Here is a 15,949-nt window from a genome sequence, read left to right as displayed (position 1 = left end):
GGCTAATCTCAGTTAGGGCACTGGTCTTTGACCAAAGGGCCACCGTGTGAGCGGACTGCTGGGCACGATGGACCACTGGTCTGACCCAGCAGCAACAATTCTTATGTTCTTACCACTTGGGTAACCAAGCTACTGTGTCCATGGCCAAACCCAGAAGACGGGGAACTGCTAACCAGAATGTATCCAACTGATGAAGCAGAGAAGATAAGTGGGCAGTATGGATGGGCCAAATGGTCTTTATCTGCCCTTATCTGTTTTCCATTTATTGTAGGTAATGTGAGCTAGGAATGAACTGTGGCCTAGAGGTAGAACCGCTGCCTCTGCACCCAGAGGTTGTGGGATCAAATCCCAGCACTGCTGCTTGTGACCTCCATTGTCCCAGGTACAAAATGTGTACCTGTATATATGTGAACTGCTTTCAATTTGGTTGTATAATTACAAAAAGGCAGTACAGTACTCCCCCGAAATTTGCAGTTCCATTCCAGGAACCCCCGCGAATTTAAAAAAAACCGCAAATGCGGTTTTTTGCCTTTTCAAAAGGCAGGGGAGGATTGAAAAGACAGGAGAGGGCAGCTGGAGCGCCGGCGGGTGAAGAAAATCACTCGCGGTCTGCTCCAATCGCCTCTTCCTATAGTAAAGTCGGGCTACACCAATCAGGAGCTGCTTGGATACGCAGCTCCTGATTGGTGTAGCCCGACTTTACTACAAGAAGAGGCGGTCAGAGAAAACCACGAGTGAGTGAGACCGCAAATTCGCAGGGGAACACTCTATACAAGTCCCAATTCCTTCCTATTACTTAAGACTCTGGTGCAATGACAGTCTGATGAATGGAGAGAGAGGCAGATATTAATGACCGGGTTGTATATACATTTCCAAAGTACAGTTTCTATTTAAACCAGTTCTCTGGTACAGGAAGGCTGTGATTTGTCTCTGCTCTAACATAAGCATACATACTCCAGGTCCACATTGCAGCAGGCTTAAAAGAAAAATCTCTGATTTGGATTTGTTTGCTGCCATCTGGTGTCATAACTAGGTACTACCCAATCAGGTTAAACTAGATCCATTTACTGTTTTAAAAACAGCATCACCTACTTCTCTCTCCATTCTCCAGACCAGGAGCAACAGAACACTTTTTTTTGGTTAAAGAAGCCAAACCAATAGCCCCCCCACCCCCCACCTAAGCTTTCTAGTTGAACAAAATATTGGTTGGGTCATGACTAGGGTTACCAAACGTCCGGATTTCTCTAGACATGTCCCCCTTTTAAGGACCGCTTTTCAAAACCCGGCACTTTGTCCAGGCTTTGAAAAGCTACTAAGAAATTGCCGAGAGGCGGGTCTAAGGGTCTGGATTTTCCAAACGCTTGTGTTGAGACCGTTACTGTAAAGTCCTAATAAAGAGCAATTCATTTTACTCTGTCACCTCTGCGCGTGCCTTGCTTCGATTCCCACTCATTTCGATTGCTTGTTTGCTTTTTGTGGGCTTTCTGTATCTTCTCCGTGTTATCAACATAAAGGAATACCAGACCATATCTCTTAAAATAAAATTACACATGTAATTCAACTCATTACATCAACCCAGTAATCATCCAAAACCCAAACATAAATACAGCAATAACAGACAGTGCATCAAGACAGACAAGCACAAACGCCCAAAACAGAGCTATATTTTCCCACTGGCAGCAGCAGCAAATTTTTGGCCAAGCCCTGGTGTTTTAACTCCCATCCCCACATCTGCAGTCTCCAGGATCAATGCTGGTACTGGAATAGAGACCAGATCTGAAGGGGCTCCAGCAAGGCAGGCTCACAGCTGAAGACTTGGGAGAGTGGAGGGGATCCGGTGTCGAGGCAGTAGGAGTGGGTTGCATGACGCCGATAATGGAGCATTATATTAATGATCGCATTGTGTTATTTCTTTGGTCCCAGTCCCAATCACCAATTTGCTTCATTTGAAAGCGCTCTTTCTCACCACCCACAGGGATGGCAGTGCCCCCCCCACCCCGACACCTCCCCTACCTTATTAATAACAAAATCAGCCTAGAGCAATGGCGTCAGAATCCAGTTCTCAAGAATCGCCAGCTCTTCTGGTTCTTGGGCACATTTGCATTGAATAATTTATGAGATATATTTGCATACATTCAAGCTAATTATTTGGCATCATTTTGGTTCCTCTAAAAACAAGGCCCATTTGGGGATCTCAAAGATCTAGAACTGGGGAACTTCTGCATCTACAGAGAGAACTGGAAGTCACACGGTCTCTCTCCGCAGCGGGTCAGGGGTCTCAAGAGGTAAGAATGGGCCACAGCATGGATGGGGGTTGCATTAACAGGAAAAGAGGCAGCAGATCAAATGGAGATGGGAGTTAGGACCACTGCAAGGAGTTAGGTTGGCAAGGGCTGGCATCCACAGTAGAGGTCTCCTAGATGCGGACCGTGTTGATCCTCAAGGGTTGAACGTTCTTCCCGTTGGCATGACTCTGGCCAGGACTGAAGTAAGAGTGCAGGTTGCCTGGGAACTTCTCTCGGAAGGTGTACAGCCAGGACATATCGTCAGCATTGTAGAATATGAGCAGGCCCTTGTCATAGTCCAGGAAGACGCCCACTTTCTCCAGCTTGCTTTTGACATTGAGTCGAGTCCAGGGTTCGGTGCAGGCGCTGTACTGGTTGCCATCATGCATGACGATGCAGAAGAAGCCGCGGCTTGGTTGGATCTGGATGCTCCCTTTGCGGCTCACAGCCTCATGGGCCAGGCCGATCATCCACTGAGTCTTCTCGGAAACCACCACCTCCCAGTAATGCACCCCGCCATCAAAGGCCTGAGAGCCCAGCACGGAGACCTCCACGTCAAAGCGCTTTGGGGAGTCCTGCAGGGGCTGTGGGTGCAGATTGCCATATGCCACAATGGTGCAATCATCGGAGAGAATCAGGCGGTGATGGGCAGTGACAGGATCAAGCATAAGAGCGGCCGGCACTGGGGGGGAAGAAAGGACATGAAAAAGTATTAGGAGCATAGAAGGAGATAAATATGATGACATCGCCACCCAATCTCTGCCTGAATGTCATGATGGATAGAAAATGAAGCTTGTCAGGAGACAGAAATAGGGGAATTCAACAAGTGACACTTAAAACTGTGCACGCAAACTTGGGCGTGCATCCAATTTGCATGCACAATTTGAATAATTAGTATACACTACAATAGGTGATGTGCACGTCGTGTACACAAGAGTCTGCCAATGTTATGAGCGAGATACAAGTTCATTTAATCATATATTTTTAATGGATATAACCAATGGGCAGACTGGATGGACCATTCAGGTCTTTATCTGCCAACATTTACTATGTAAGTTACTATGTCTGCGTGCGTAAGGATTCAACTGCCCAGACAAGCATCATTCTTTGACGTGATTGGTCCATGAAAAGTAACGGCGTCTCATTTTATTTTTTATGCAGTATTTCTCCTAATCCGAGCACCTGGAGGGGCCTCCAAGCATGCGCTGACGAGACGCGATGTCGCATGCATGCGTGTGATGTCATCACGTCGCATCCACGTATGCTCGGAGGTCTTCCGGAAACAGCCTGGACTCAGGGAAGAAGAGGCAAGGTTTGTGGGGTGGGGGGGGGGGCAGGGCGGAGCCATATGTCCTATTTTTTTCATGAAGAAATCTGGTAACCTCACTCTTAGCTCTTCCGACTCTCTGGAAGTCTGAGGGAACATAGTAACATAGTAAATGACGGCAGATAAATACCTGAACGGTCCATCCAGTCTGCCCATATGTGATACTCATTAAAAAATACATGATTAGATTAACTTGCCTCTTCTTTGATATTTCTGGGCCGTAGACTGTAAAGTCTTGTACTGTCCTAGGTGCCAATTGCTGAAGTTCCATCTAATCAAGCCATTGTGACATCACTGCTGAGATTGGCTCTTAGGGATTGGTGGAATGAGGCATTATGACATCACAATCTCAGCTCTGGAATGTTGCTACTCTTTGGGTTTCTACCATTGTGACATCACTGCTGAGATTGGCTCTTAAGGATTGGTGGAATGAGGCATTATGACATCACAATCTCAGCTCTGGAATGGTGCTACTCTTTGGGTTTCTGCCAGATAACATAGTAGCATTGTAGATGATGGCAGATAAAGAGCTGAACGGTCCATCCAGTCTGCCCATTAAAAATCAACTTGTCTCTTCTTTGATATTTCTGGGTTCTAGACTGTAAAATCCACCTGGTTTTGTCCTGGGATCCAAATGCTGAAGTTGCCATCCAAGCTCACTCCAGCCTATCCAACCATCCCGTTGTTTGCAGGACATCTACCGTAAAGTCTGGCCAGTAACATCCTCCTGTTCCATATGAGTGGAGTTCACACTGATGCCCACCCTACACCGAATCACCATGTATGGAGCGCAGACCGTGCAGACCTTAGTTCTTTACTTTACATCCTTCATTTTCAAGATTCAATGCACTGGTCTGGGGAAATGGAGAACAGGGTGCAATTCTCTCTCCAAACCGCCCTCTCTCCTCCTTGCAAGACAGGGAAAGTTATCATAAGGATGTCCAAGCAAGATGCTCACTGTACTTCCCTTCGAGTTGCTGATCCCAGGGTTACAATAACAGATCAAACGCAGCGAACTAGCGAGAATAACCATTTTCTGGAGGGGGGGGGGACGAGGGGGGCAGAGAAGAGTGCGGGGGAGGGGCGCCACTGCCTCAGGCACCTCTCATCCTCGCTGCACCACCGACTCCATCTCCCATTGCTCTCGGTATCATGAGCTCCCCTTTCAGCTTTTTTAACGGGAGCACAGAGAAAGTTCTGGAATAATCCTTACCAGGATGGATGTCTTGGAAGAGGGACTTCCAGATGGTGTACTGCAGTGGGCCCATGTACTTGGATGTGGGGAAGTCCTCGTAGGTTAAGTTGGTTTCATGGATCTTCCCCTTTAACCTGATGGGAAAGAAGCTCTGGTTATTAGCAAGTCCTTCCCGACATCCCACCCACCAAAGCATTTTCAGTTAATCCTGTTCGCCTCCCCCAGTTTTTTCATGAGCCCCCTTTATTTAAACCTGAACCCTTCTTCCTGTCATAGCCTGATTTAATTTGAGATGCGTCTTTTGACAACTGCAAAGATCAGCAGACTGGATTCATTTAAATGATATACAGAAGTGGGTAACAATGCAGAAAACACAGTACAAAGAACATTTTTAAAAATTATAAAATGTCACTTCAAAACAATAAACAAAAAACCGATAAACAAAAAAAAACGATAAATGATAAACAAAAACGATAAACAAAAAAAAAGATAAACAAAAACGATAAACAAAAAAACCAATAAACAAAACGATAAACAAAAATGATTAAAAAAAAAATCACAATAAAAAGTGTAACACTGAAGGTGGTCATGAAGAGAAAAGCAACAAGAAAAACTTAGGACTCCTTTTACTAAGCTGTGATAGCGTTTTTATTGCGTGCTTAATGCTTAACGTGCGCAGAATTGTCGCGTGTGCTAGAAGGTAACGCCAGCATTGAGCTGGCATTAGTTCTAGCCGCGTAGCGCGGGTTTAGTGCGCGGGGCAATTCTGCGCTCGCTAAAAACGCTATCGCAGCCTAGTAAAAGGAGCCCTTAAAATCAACGAATAACGCTGCCTCTGCCACATGCAAATTTATTCATGCATATTCATTGTGGATCTCCTGAATGGGGACAGACTGTGCAACGGAGCAGAGTCTGCTTCCATCATTCCACTAAGAGATTCAACTGGTTCTAAGCACTATCATTCCTATGGTACCTTCACATTAGAGCTGACAGATTTTATGACTCCCGAGACACAGCCCTGTGTCAGGTCCTTGTCAAAATTACATGTCATGCTTTTTTAAAGAAATGTGTCTGGGCTGTACCCCTGGCGTCCCCTTTTGAGTGATCAGTGGAGGGTCAGTCTTCATCCCTACACTTCTATTTTGAGGGTGGTCCAGGGGCGATACGTGGTTAAATTGGATCTCGTAAAAGTCAGTCCTATTTTTACGAGATGCTACTTAGGCGGTTCAGTTCTGAACGTGCTCTTGACTACATAAGAAACAGCTGATCATGCAAACTCCAGTGCTCAATGCTGGTGCCTGGATGTGGTCCGACATTGAAAATCTTGGAAAAATGCTACTGGCGGCTAAAAAAAAACCCCAAAACTAAAACTTAGTCATCAACCAATTTGGAGCTCGACTTGGTTAGCATTAAGAATAGAGTAATTTTTGGCGAACAAGACTGTCTTCAGAGCCTTCCTGAAAGATAAGAAGGGGCCTGAGTTTCTTAGCGAGAGTGGCAAGTGATTCCAAAGCTCGGTTGGTTTGTAGGAGAAAGATTGGCTGATGTGACTTTGCCCCTAAGGAAAGTTTTAATCTCCGAGAGCTCCGAGCCCGATGAGATCTGCGCACATTCCAGTCCAAAGGGACAAGAGTGACACAGAGGCCGAATAAGATCTTGAAATGAATGAAATACTCACCACTGCTGGCTAAATATTGATCCCTATCTCTGTTCTTCTTCTGACTTGTCTGGTTGTTTCTTCTCCCTCCTTTAGGGAGCTTACAGGCCAGCATGGCAATGCCACATCTGCTTGTCCTGTAATCAGAGCTTATAACCCCTGGGGTTAGCCTATATCTATGGCTAGAAGAGGGGGATCACGCAGCTTATTTACCCTAAAAGTCAGACTTTTTTGTGGCCAGGAGGGAGTGAACTAGTCAGACCCTGCTACCTAAGCTTGATACTTCAAGGGCACATTTGTCCCCTCTGCTCACATCTTGGTACAGAAGCGTAGATATGCCCAGTCCTCTGGGCCTACGGGCTGGGCAAATTGTTCTCCGACGAGCAGCCTTACAGGTTGCGCTTCGTTAACTTCTCAATTATGCACCTCTTAATTCATCAAGAGATTAATTTGACTCTTGTCCTTGGTTGCGCTTCCTGGGTGCAGCTGCTTTGCTTATACGCGTCAGCAGGTTTCCTTGCTCTTGGGAGCTGGGCGAATTGCGACATGGTGACAGACAGCCTGGACCGAATCTCTAACAGCCACAGTGACTGCAGAACTACAGTACCCTTGAAGAATAATGCAAGCGTACATCAGAAAGGAATCGCGCACAGATGGCAGGGCCCCATATTAGCTCGAGTCGGAAGAGTATAAAACTGTGCATTTCATTTGAGAAAGCTGAGACTTCATTTTGCAGTGAATGAGAAGTTCCTAGTGAGAGCTGCAGAATAAGCGGTTGCATAACTGCCAGCTTTTTTGATTTTATGCCGCGCTGCTGCGTGCTGGGGTTACTGCCGTAATAACAGAGCAGAGGGTGGTATAAATCTTTGCAAACAGAGAGGAGCCTTCACATACCGTCAGACACCTGCAGCACCACACACGGCACCTGGATTTCAAGCGCGCAGAAGGTGAGCTGTGCATTAGAGAATGACACGGTGACAAAATTCATCACCGTTCCCGTCCCCGCGGATAACCACAGGAAACCATCTTCATGTCATTTTTTCAGGAGAGAGGGAACAATCAGAGTATGAAAGGCCACAACCACTGACCCGCAAGCTTTGCTTTGAAGAATGCTGGTGTAGAAGGACCGAGGTTGAAATAGACACTAGAAAATGACATGGGATTATTTCCCGCAGTTATCCGCGGGGATGGGAACGGTGATGAATTTTGTCACCGTGTCATTCTCTACTGTGCATGGATTTGGCACTGAACGCGGGATTGCTTTCCATCCAGGAAAGGTTTTCCAGCAAGGCGCGACAGCAGTGGCTGCCGCATGCTCCCATGAACTGCGCCCGAGACACAACGCCCTTGGAATTCCAACTCAACCGTGCGGTTTTAAAGCTGCGACCGAGCCAATAGGAGGCTAAAATGCCCCGCTGCTGGTTTTCTAAATTGGGTGCCCTGGCATGACACTTTAGCTGTTGATCTCCTGCTGCTTTCCAAGACCAATCGGGAAGGTTGCAAAACGCAAACAAAGCACACAGAGACAGTTTGTATACAGATGTGTCCCTTCAACAGCTGGAATAGCGTGTGAAGACCCGTGAACTTACAGATGGGGGAGGGGAAGGGGTGAGGAACTACAGTAGCGGTGGACGGGAAGGACCAGACAGAAGAGTAACTAATTATTAGTAACAGTTAACCTTACATCTGTGTTTTAAATCAGAATTTTCCAGCCCTCTCCTGGATGCACCAGGAGAAAGACGAGTGTACAGGCTTGCTCCAATTAATATGCATGAGACAGATTTGCATACACTGAAGACTCCCGTGCATATCCTGAAACCCAGGCCAGTTAGGTGGAAAAGACTGGTTTACATTAGAAGCATTTCTATCCTGTTCATCCTCCGTGGCCTGTTTATATAATTACAGGTGTAACGATTACATGTTAAAACTGGAAAAATCAAAAAAATAACCAACAAATATTCAGAATAAAGCTGCTAATAGTGGAAGGAAACAGGCTGAAAGGCAAGTAACTAACATGGAGAAAAAGACCTCAGTGTTTCAAGGAAACAACCAAGAAACTATATGTTCAGTTATAAACTGCCATACAAAACACATCCCAGGTCAAAAAACTCCATGGAAAAGATTCATAAAGATACAGTTTAAAATACACAAGTTAAACTGCAAAAAACCAGCAAAAAACTGTAAAAACTTGCACTTATCTTCCATTCATCTCCCACAAGCAGTGGAAAGAAATATCCGTTGCTCCAATACGGAACCAGACACACTTTTCAAAGAATGAACTCAGTATTCCCGACAGGCCCTGTTTCGCCAAGTGGCTGCATCAGGGGAATATCTTTAGAAAGAGAGCAACTGCATTTTCCCGTGGAAGATTTTTTGAAGCAGTTGCTCTCTTTCTAAAGATATTCCCCTGACGCAGCCACTTGGCGAAACAGGGCCTGTCGGGAATACTGAGTTCATTCTTTGAAAAGTGTGTCTGGTTCCGTATTGGAGCAACGGATATTTCTTTCCACTGCTTGTGGGAGATGAATGGAAGATAAGTGCAAGTTTTTACAGTTTTTTGCTGTTTTTTTTTGCAGTTTAACTTGTGTATTTTAAACTGTATCTTTATGAATCTTTTCCATGGAGTTTTTTGACCTGGGATGTGTTTTGTATGGCAGTTTATAACTGAACATATGGTTTCTTGGTTGTTTCCTTGAAACACTGAGGTCTTTTTCTCCATGTTAGTTATTTGCCTTTCAGCCTGTTTCCTTCCACTATTAGCAGCTCTATTCTGAATATTTGTTGGTTATTTTTTTTTATTTTTTTGGATATTCAGCTTGTATACTTTTTGATAAAATGTTAAAACTGGAACCATTTCCTTCAGCAAGCTGAGATTCTTTTCTGGAGCTCACAAACAGGCCAGACCAGAGCTTTCAAAGCCATCAGAATCGCTGCCTACACGGTTCTTCATTATATATCCTGCAGCCATTCATACCACCTCCCCCAGTGAGAAATGAAGGTGGAGCGGGCACTTGTGGCCTGCCACGGGAGAAGTCAAGCCACAAACATCTTCGACGTCTCACAAGTCAGCCCGAAACTAGGGCCCGTTTCTCAGATGTGGTCAAGCACACACGCAGACCATCTCATAAGAACACGAGAATTGTCATACTTGGACAGACCAAAGGTCCGTCAAGCCCGGCATCCTGTTTCTAACGGTGGCCAACCCAGGTCCCAAGTGCCCAGCTAGATCTTCTCCTAGGAATAAGCAGTGGATATTCCCAACGCCGTCTCAATAATGGCCTATGGACTTCCCTTTTAGGAATTAAACCCCTGGCTTCATCCTGGAAAGATACAGCTACCATAACCCTATGCTACAGGTCCTGGAAAAACATGACATATTACATGGAGGTCCCCGGTTGTTGAGCTGATTGGCATGCATGGCTATCGCATCTTTTGGGCACCATGCGTATCAGGCGACTGGCATTTTGCCACGCTTGGTAAACTCCTTATGGCAAGATGATTTTATTTATTCTGCTATACAAACTTCTTTTTTCATGACATCCTGCACTAGGATTACCAGTTGAAAAGCATTTTCAGCTCCTGAGTTATATAGACCAGTGTTTTTCATCCTTTTTATACCTATGGACCGGCAGAAATAAAAGAATTATTCTGTGGACCGGCAGTTGAAGAACACTGGGCTAAGTCGTGGGCCAGACCCCGCCCATCTCTACTCAATCTCCACCCCAGACCCCGCCCCATAATAGTACTAATTGCACCTTGAACGTCCCGTGCCTCATCTGGAAGCCTTCCCTCTGACGTTGCGACGCCAGAGAGAATGCTTCCGATTCAGGCGCAGGACGCCCGTAGGAGCCACTGCCCGTGGCTTTGTGCACTGAATCAGTTAGGAAGAGGGAGCTGGCTCGAAGATAACGCCGCATCGATCGCACCGTGGACCGGTGGTTGAAGAACACTGTTTTGGGCCTGATGCACGTGCCGGCCCTGTGGACCGGCAGGCAATTTCTGTGGACCAGCACCGGCCCACAGACCGGTGGTTGAAGAACACTGATATAGACCATCAAGGAATACAAGAAGTTCTCACTTATTTGCCTATCCTAAGCCAAATGGTGTCAGATATAATACCTTTTTTGATAAGACCTTAGTGTTTCAGGCAGGTAAATTACAGTCCTGGCTTGGTGAATGTATTCATCAAGCCATATCTTACTGTGCTTTTTGAAAATTAGTTAAGTCTTTGATAAATTTATTACTTAGTTGGGTATTTTTAAGATTGCAATTATATTTTTAACTTTATATAATGATTTTATCTCTATGGTATGAATGTATTTTGCCGATTGTCCAGTTTCTTATGGTGTAAACTGCCTAGAACTTTTGGTAATGGTGGTATAAAAGAATACCTTTATTATTATTATTATTATTGGGGAGGGGGGGAACCTACTGGGAGTGAGGGGTTACTTTTGGAAGGGGAACAGGCATTGGGAGATGCCAGGAGGACATTGTAATTGGAAACTTTTCATCTCCTTATACAGGACCTGACTGAAAACTGGCCGGGACGTGTCTAGTGAGATCGTCAATATCAATGCCTGGACGTGGCCCAGATTTGAATATCCGGGTCAAATTTAGCCAGCGACAGACAGTCAGCGCTTAAAAAAGCTGCTGCCAGCAGAACAACGAGTAATAAATTTTTTTTTTTTTTTTTTTGCTTGGTGATGAATGAAAATGAAAACACAGCATGACAGCGGAACTATTCGCAGCCTGGTTGGCTCTGCAGTAGCCCTGGAAGCCCCAGGCAGTATTAGGGAAAGACCTCCGGTACCTCTCAGAGAGGGAAGCGATGCCTTCTAGAAAGGAGTGCTGCTCCACCTCGCTCAGCTTCTCCTGAAGGATCAGCATCCCCTCCTGCACTTTGCGCAGCTGCTGGCTGTACCGCTGGATCTTCTGCTCGATGTCATTCAAGGTGCGAGCCGTGTCAGCCTCCAGCTCCTCCAGCATGGACTTCTGGCGCTCCCGCAAGAGCCGGTGCAGCCGCTCAAAGGCTTCCCCAATGGTGGCTCTTAGGCTCTTTGCTGATGACTACATGGAAAAAAAAGGGTGGGGACCAAAGAATTTGTCATGAGTAACACATGGACCGCTTTTATTTAGACGCAAAACAGTGTCGCAGTTTTTCCCCGGGTCAGCTTGGACGAGTCAGAGTCTCTTTATCTATCCCTCCACCCCACTTCTGTACATTGTCGCTGGGGAAGTCTTTTTCTCTCCCTGTGCCCCAGTAACCAACTCTCTCTGCGTGACCCCAGGGGAGTGACTTTAACCAGAGCCGGCTCTAGGTTAATCTAGGCCTTGGGCAAATGCTGAAACTGCCACCTCGTTCAGTAAAAGGGGGGGGGGGGCAACTCGACACAGCCCTTTATTGACTCCAGCACATCATTCAGTTTTCCCTCCCCTCAACATTATTCCCCTTGGGTGCCCTTATCAGGAAGTGGAAGTTACTTCATCTTTAACAGAAGTAAATTTACACAGCTCAATGGGAAATAGGATTGGGGGGGTCTTCAAGCCTCATCTTTATTTCTTAAGTTCTATGGAATAATGTAGCTCAGCTCCTTTTCCCAAAATTGTGGACTATATTATACTCTGATTTAATTAATATATTTCCTGGAAACTTTGAATGGAGAACATTAGCTCTTATTATTTAGATATTTTCTGTTCATTGTAGTTTTTCTTATTTTTGACGGATGTTTTATTGTCAAAAATTTTAAAAACTATAAATAATTTTTTTTTTTAAAGCAAAACATTATTCCCCAAACTCCTCCTTGCCAGTGGCCAAAAGAGGTGGAAGGGGGTAAGTGGCCTCGTGCATACAGGTCGCATCTCCCCCAAAAGCCAGCCCTGGCTTAACCTCCCTGCAGCTCCATCACAGACACTCTATGTCATAAGAACACAAAGAATTGCCGCTGCTGGGTCAGTCCACTCACGCAGCGGCTCTTAGGCCAAAGACCAGTGCTCTAAATGAGTCCAGTCTCACCTGCGTACGTTCCGGTTCAGCAGGAACTTGTCTAACTTTATCTTGAATCCCTGGAGGGTGTTTTCCCCTATATTAGACTCCGGAAGAGCGTTCCAGTTTTCTACAACTCTCTGGGTGAAGAATAATTTCCTTACGTTCGTACAGAATCTATCCCCTTTTAACTTTAGGGAGTGCCCTCTCGTTCTCTCTACCTTGGAGAGGTTGAACAACCTGTCTTTATCTACTTTGTCTTGAATCCCTGGAGGGTGTTTTCCCCTATTTAGACTCTGGAAGAGCGTTCCAGTTTTCCACCACTCTCTGGGTGAAGAAGAACTTCCTTACGTTTGTACGGAATCTATCCCCTTTTAACTTTAGCGAGTGCCCTCTCGTACTCCCTACCTTGGATAGGGTGAACAACCTATCTTAATCTACTGAGTCTATTCCCTTCAGTACCTTGAATGTTTCGATCATGTCCCCTCTCAATCTCCTCTTTTCAAGGGAGAAGAGGCCCAGTTTCTCTAATCTCTCACTGTACGGCAACTCCTCCAGCCCCTTAACCATTTTAGTCGCTCTCCTCTGGACCCTTTCGAGTACTACTGTGTCTTTCTTCATGTACGGCGACCCTATTTGAGTCTAGCCTTACCTGCATACGTTCTAGTTCAGCAGGAACTTGTCTAACTTTGTCTTGAATCCCTGGAGGGTATTTTCCCCTAAGATAGACTCCGGAAGAGCGTTCCAGTTTTCTACCACTCTCTGGGTGAAGAAGAACTTCCTTATGTTTGTACGGAATCCATCCCCTTTTAACTTTAGAGAGTTCCCTCTCGTTCTCTCTACCTTGGAGAGGGTGAACAACCTGTCCTTGTCTAAATCTTTTCACATATCCCACCTTGGGGCTCCTTTTGCTAAGGTGCGCTAGCATTTTTAGCGCACGCACAAAATTATCGTGTGCTACACCACGCGGTACGCTTCTAGAATAACGCCAGCTCAATACTGGCATTAAGGTCTAGCAGGCGCTATTCCCGCGTTAAGGCCCTAACGCACCTTAGTAAAAGGAGCCCTTGGTGTAAGCCTCCAGGTACTTAAATGTTTGTAGTTTTTTACTCCTTAAATTCTGTGTGTCTCAAGTTCGGGCTGCTTTTTCTTTTTGCTGTTTTTTTTTACAAAGTGAGTTGTATACATAGTGCAAAACGAAAAGACAAGCTGTGATTCTTCAGCGCAAGTTTTGGCTGCTTAAAATTAGTCTCTCTCTTTATTAACTGCTTTGTTTTCTATTCTTGTTAATGGGATCGTCTGATTAACCCCCTCATTTACAAAAGCCCTCTCTAGAGATCTTAGCGCCATCCAGCGTGGCAACAGCTCCTATGCTCGTAGAATTCCTATGAGCGTCCGAGTTCTTACTGGCCCTAACAACGCTAGCACGGCTTTGTAAAGGAGAAGGTAAGTTTGATTTTTTAAATGGGTTTTTTTTTAAACCAAATAGCTCTTTTTCCAACTTGCAAAACTGCTTAGCAGACTATAGAGTTTTGTGTTGCTTTGTAGAATATATAAGCAATTAAAAATGTATGTATTTGTTAAAGCTTTTTACTAGTTTTTGGTGTTAAGCCTATTTTATAGCTTGTGATTGTGCAAACCTTTTATTCGCTGTACGCTGGGGTTTTTTTGAGTTGGGGGGAGCTGGAAGAGATAACCTTTGCTATTATAATATGTTTAAGTGAATTGGATTATGTATCCTAAGACCTCTTATGCCCGACCTCTTGTTTCCCAAGATCCCTGATGCCTTCCTCTGTATCCTGCTCACCTATATATATTGTACCTATATATTGTACCTGTATCCTGCTTACCTATATAAATTGTATCTATATTCGCTGATTGTCCAGCCCTTCTTTGCTGTAAACCACCTCGAACTACTACGGCTTTGGCGGTATATAAGAATAAAATTATTATTATTATTATTAAACGGAGAAGAAATTTTTAAAAAATCAATCAATCTAGCTTTTCTAGCTGTGAGTAATCAGTAGGTGTACAAAAAGGTCCTATTCCAACCTTTGCTATTAAATGGCTTTAAAGAAACAACTTTGACCTGTACTTCTTAATAGCCAGGGCTGGATGGACTCAGATGCCCTTCGGACTATGAATTGAAATTTCTAGCTTGTTACCGTTTTTTGGTGTTAATGTTTTGATGGTATAAGCAGATTTTTCACTTATACTCCCTCGCAGCTCATCCTTCACTTACCCACCTCTTGCTTTTCCAATATAGTCTTCCCAATACAAAAAAAAAAATCGGTATTCTTCCATCAACTGACAATCAAGTATTCTTGGTCTTTATATTCATTATCAAAGCACAGCTGTTCTAATTCATTCTGACCAATCAGCAAGCTTTTCATTCAGTGCAATAACTATTGTGCCTTAGTGCAAAGGCAGACACCAGCTGGAGACTTAGAGCTTGCCCCATCTGCTTCCAGCTCTCTGCGCAAGAAGAGGAGCTCACCAAAGTCAAACAGGAATCGGGTGCAATTAAAGGAACTTCCACTGCCACAAAGAATTTAACAATCCAAGAATAGGTGGGCTCCCGAAGGCTCATGTAGAGCATGGCTTGCAACCCCCCTCCCCTCCCCCTCCCCAAATGCTACCAAATTCTTTTGCTGCACTGGAGCATTACAATGTTCATGAAAGAAAAGGATATCCCCAAAACACTAACAAAAACAGCTCAGAGTGTTTTTACGTCATAATTGTCTTCAATGCCCTGTTTGTTGAAATTTTTTTTTATTATTTTACCTACTTTTAACTTTGTAAATCGCATTGGATTTGGATATTGCGATTATATCAAATATTTTAATAAACTTGAAACTAGAGTCATAAGTTCTGGCTGCTAAGGGACTCCCCTATCAGACGTATTAACTTGGGGGCACAATCCATAGATCCTAACAAAGTGAAATGCATTCCAGGAACCAAAAGGCCTGACATTTTCTCAGTCGTAGCCCCTCAACTTTGGAATACCCTACCAGTTCTTGTTAGAGAAGAAGCTAATCTTGAATGTTTCAAAAGCCTACTCAAGAGTCATTTATTTAAAGAAGCTTTTAACATTTGATTTAAATTTTACAGTATCCTTTTTAACTCCCTTAAGGAATTAAGCAGCAACGAGCCCTTTCCTTTTGTTTTTTTCCTTATTCGTCTTTCATTCCTATCCTATTTCCTTTTGTCTCCTGTCTGTCTGTCTCATTTATCCCTTTATAATATGCCAATTATTAGTTGATGTTTCTTTGTAATTTTTTTTTGTTTTTTTGTAAGTATTAATGGTATTGTTAATGGCATTTTTATTATGTTCATGCTTATTTTTATATATATTGTAAACTCGCTTAGAAATTAGATAAGCGATTAAATCAAATTTTAGTAAAACCTTGAAACCTCAGTTAGCAGGAATATAAACCAAATGCAGCCAGATGCACAAAGCTTCGGCAACTCGGTAGAAAAATACCGGGTTGGGAGCGATTTT

General features: G+C 44.3%; 1 protein-coding gene across 3 annotated transcripts in view; it reads right to left on the bottom strand.

Moving 5' to 3' along the window:
• Positions 1-15,949, bottom strand: part of TRIM62 (tripartite motif containing 62) — a 53,226-nt gene that overhangs the window by 14,998 nt on the left and 22,279 nt on the right. For 2 of the 3 annotated variants that reach the window (XM_033921478.1, XM_033921476.1), the window contains exons 3-5: positions 11,275-11,531; positions 4,826-4,941; positions 1,530-2,967 (exon numbers count right to left, since the gene is read on the bottom strand). In XM_033921478.1, coding sequence (XP_033777369.1) covers positions 2,417-2,967; positions 4,826-4,941; positions 11,275-11,531 — 924 coding nt within the window. In that variant the 3' untranslated portion in view covers positions 1,530-2,416. Of the gene's footprint in view, positions 1-1,529; positions 2,968-4,825; positions 4,942-11,274; positions 11,532-15,949 lie in introns of those variants that run through there. The other variant, XM_033921477.1, reaches the window with a different exon arrangement.

Source organism: Geotrypetes seraphini, chromosome 15 (genome assembly GCF_902459505.1).
Source record: "Geotrypetes seraphini chromosome 15, aGeoSer1.1, whole genome shotgun sequence".
Classification (NCBI taxonomy): Eukaryota; Metazoa; Chordata; class Amphibia; order Gymnophiona; family Dermophiidae; genus Geotrypetes; species Geotrypetes seraphini.
This window is presented reverse-complemented; position numbering and strand designations above follow the sequence as displayed.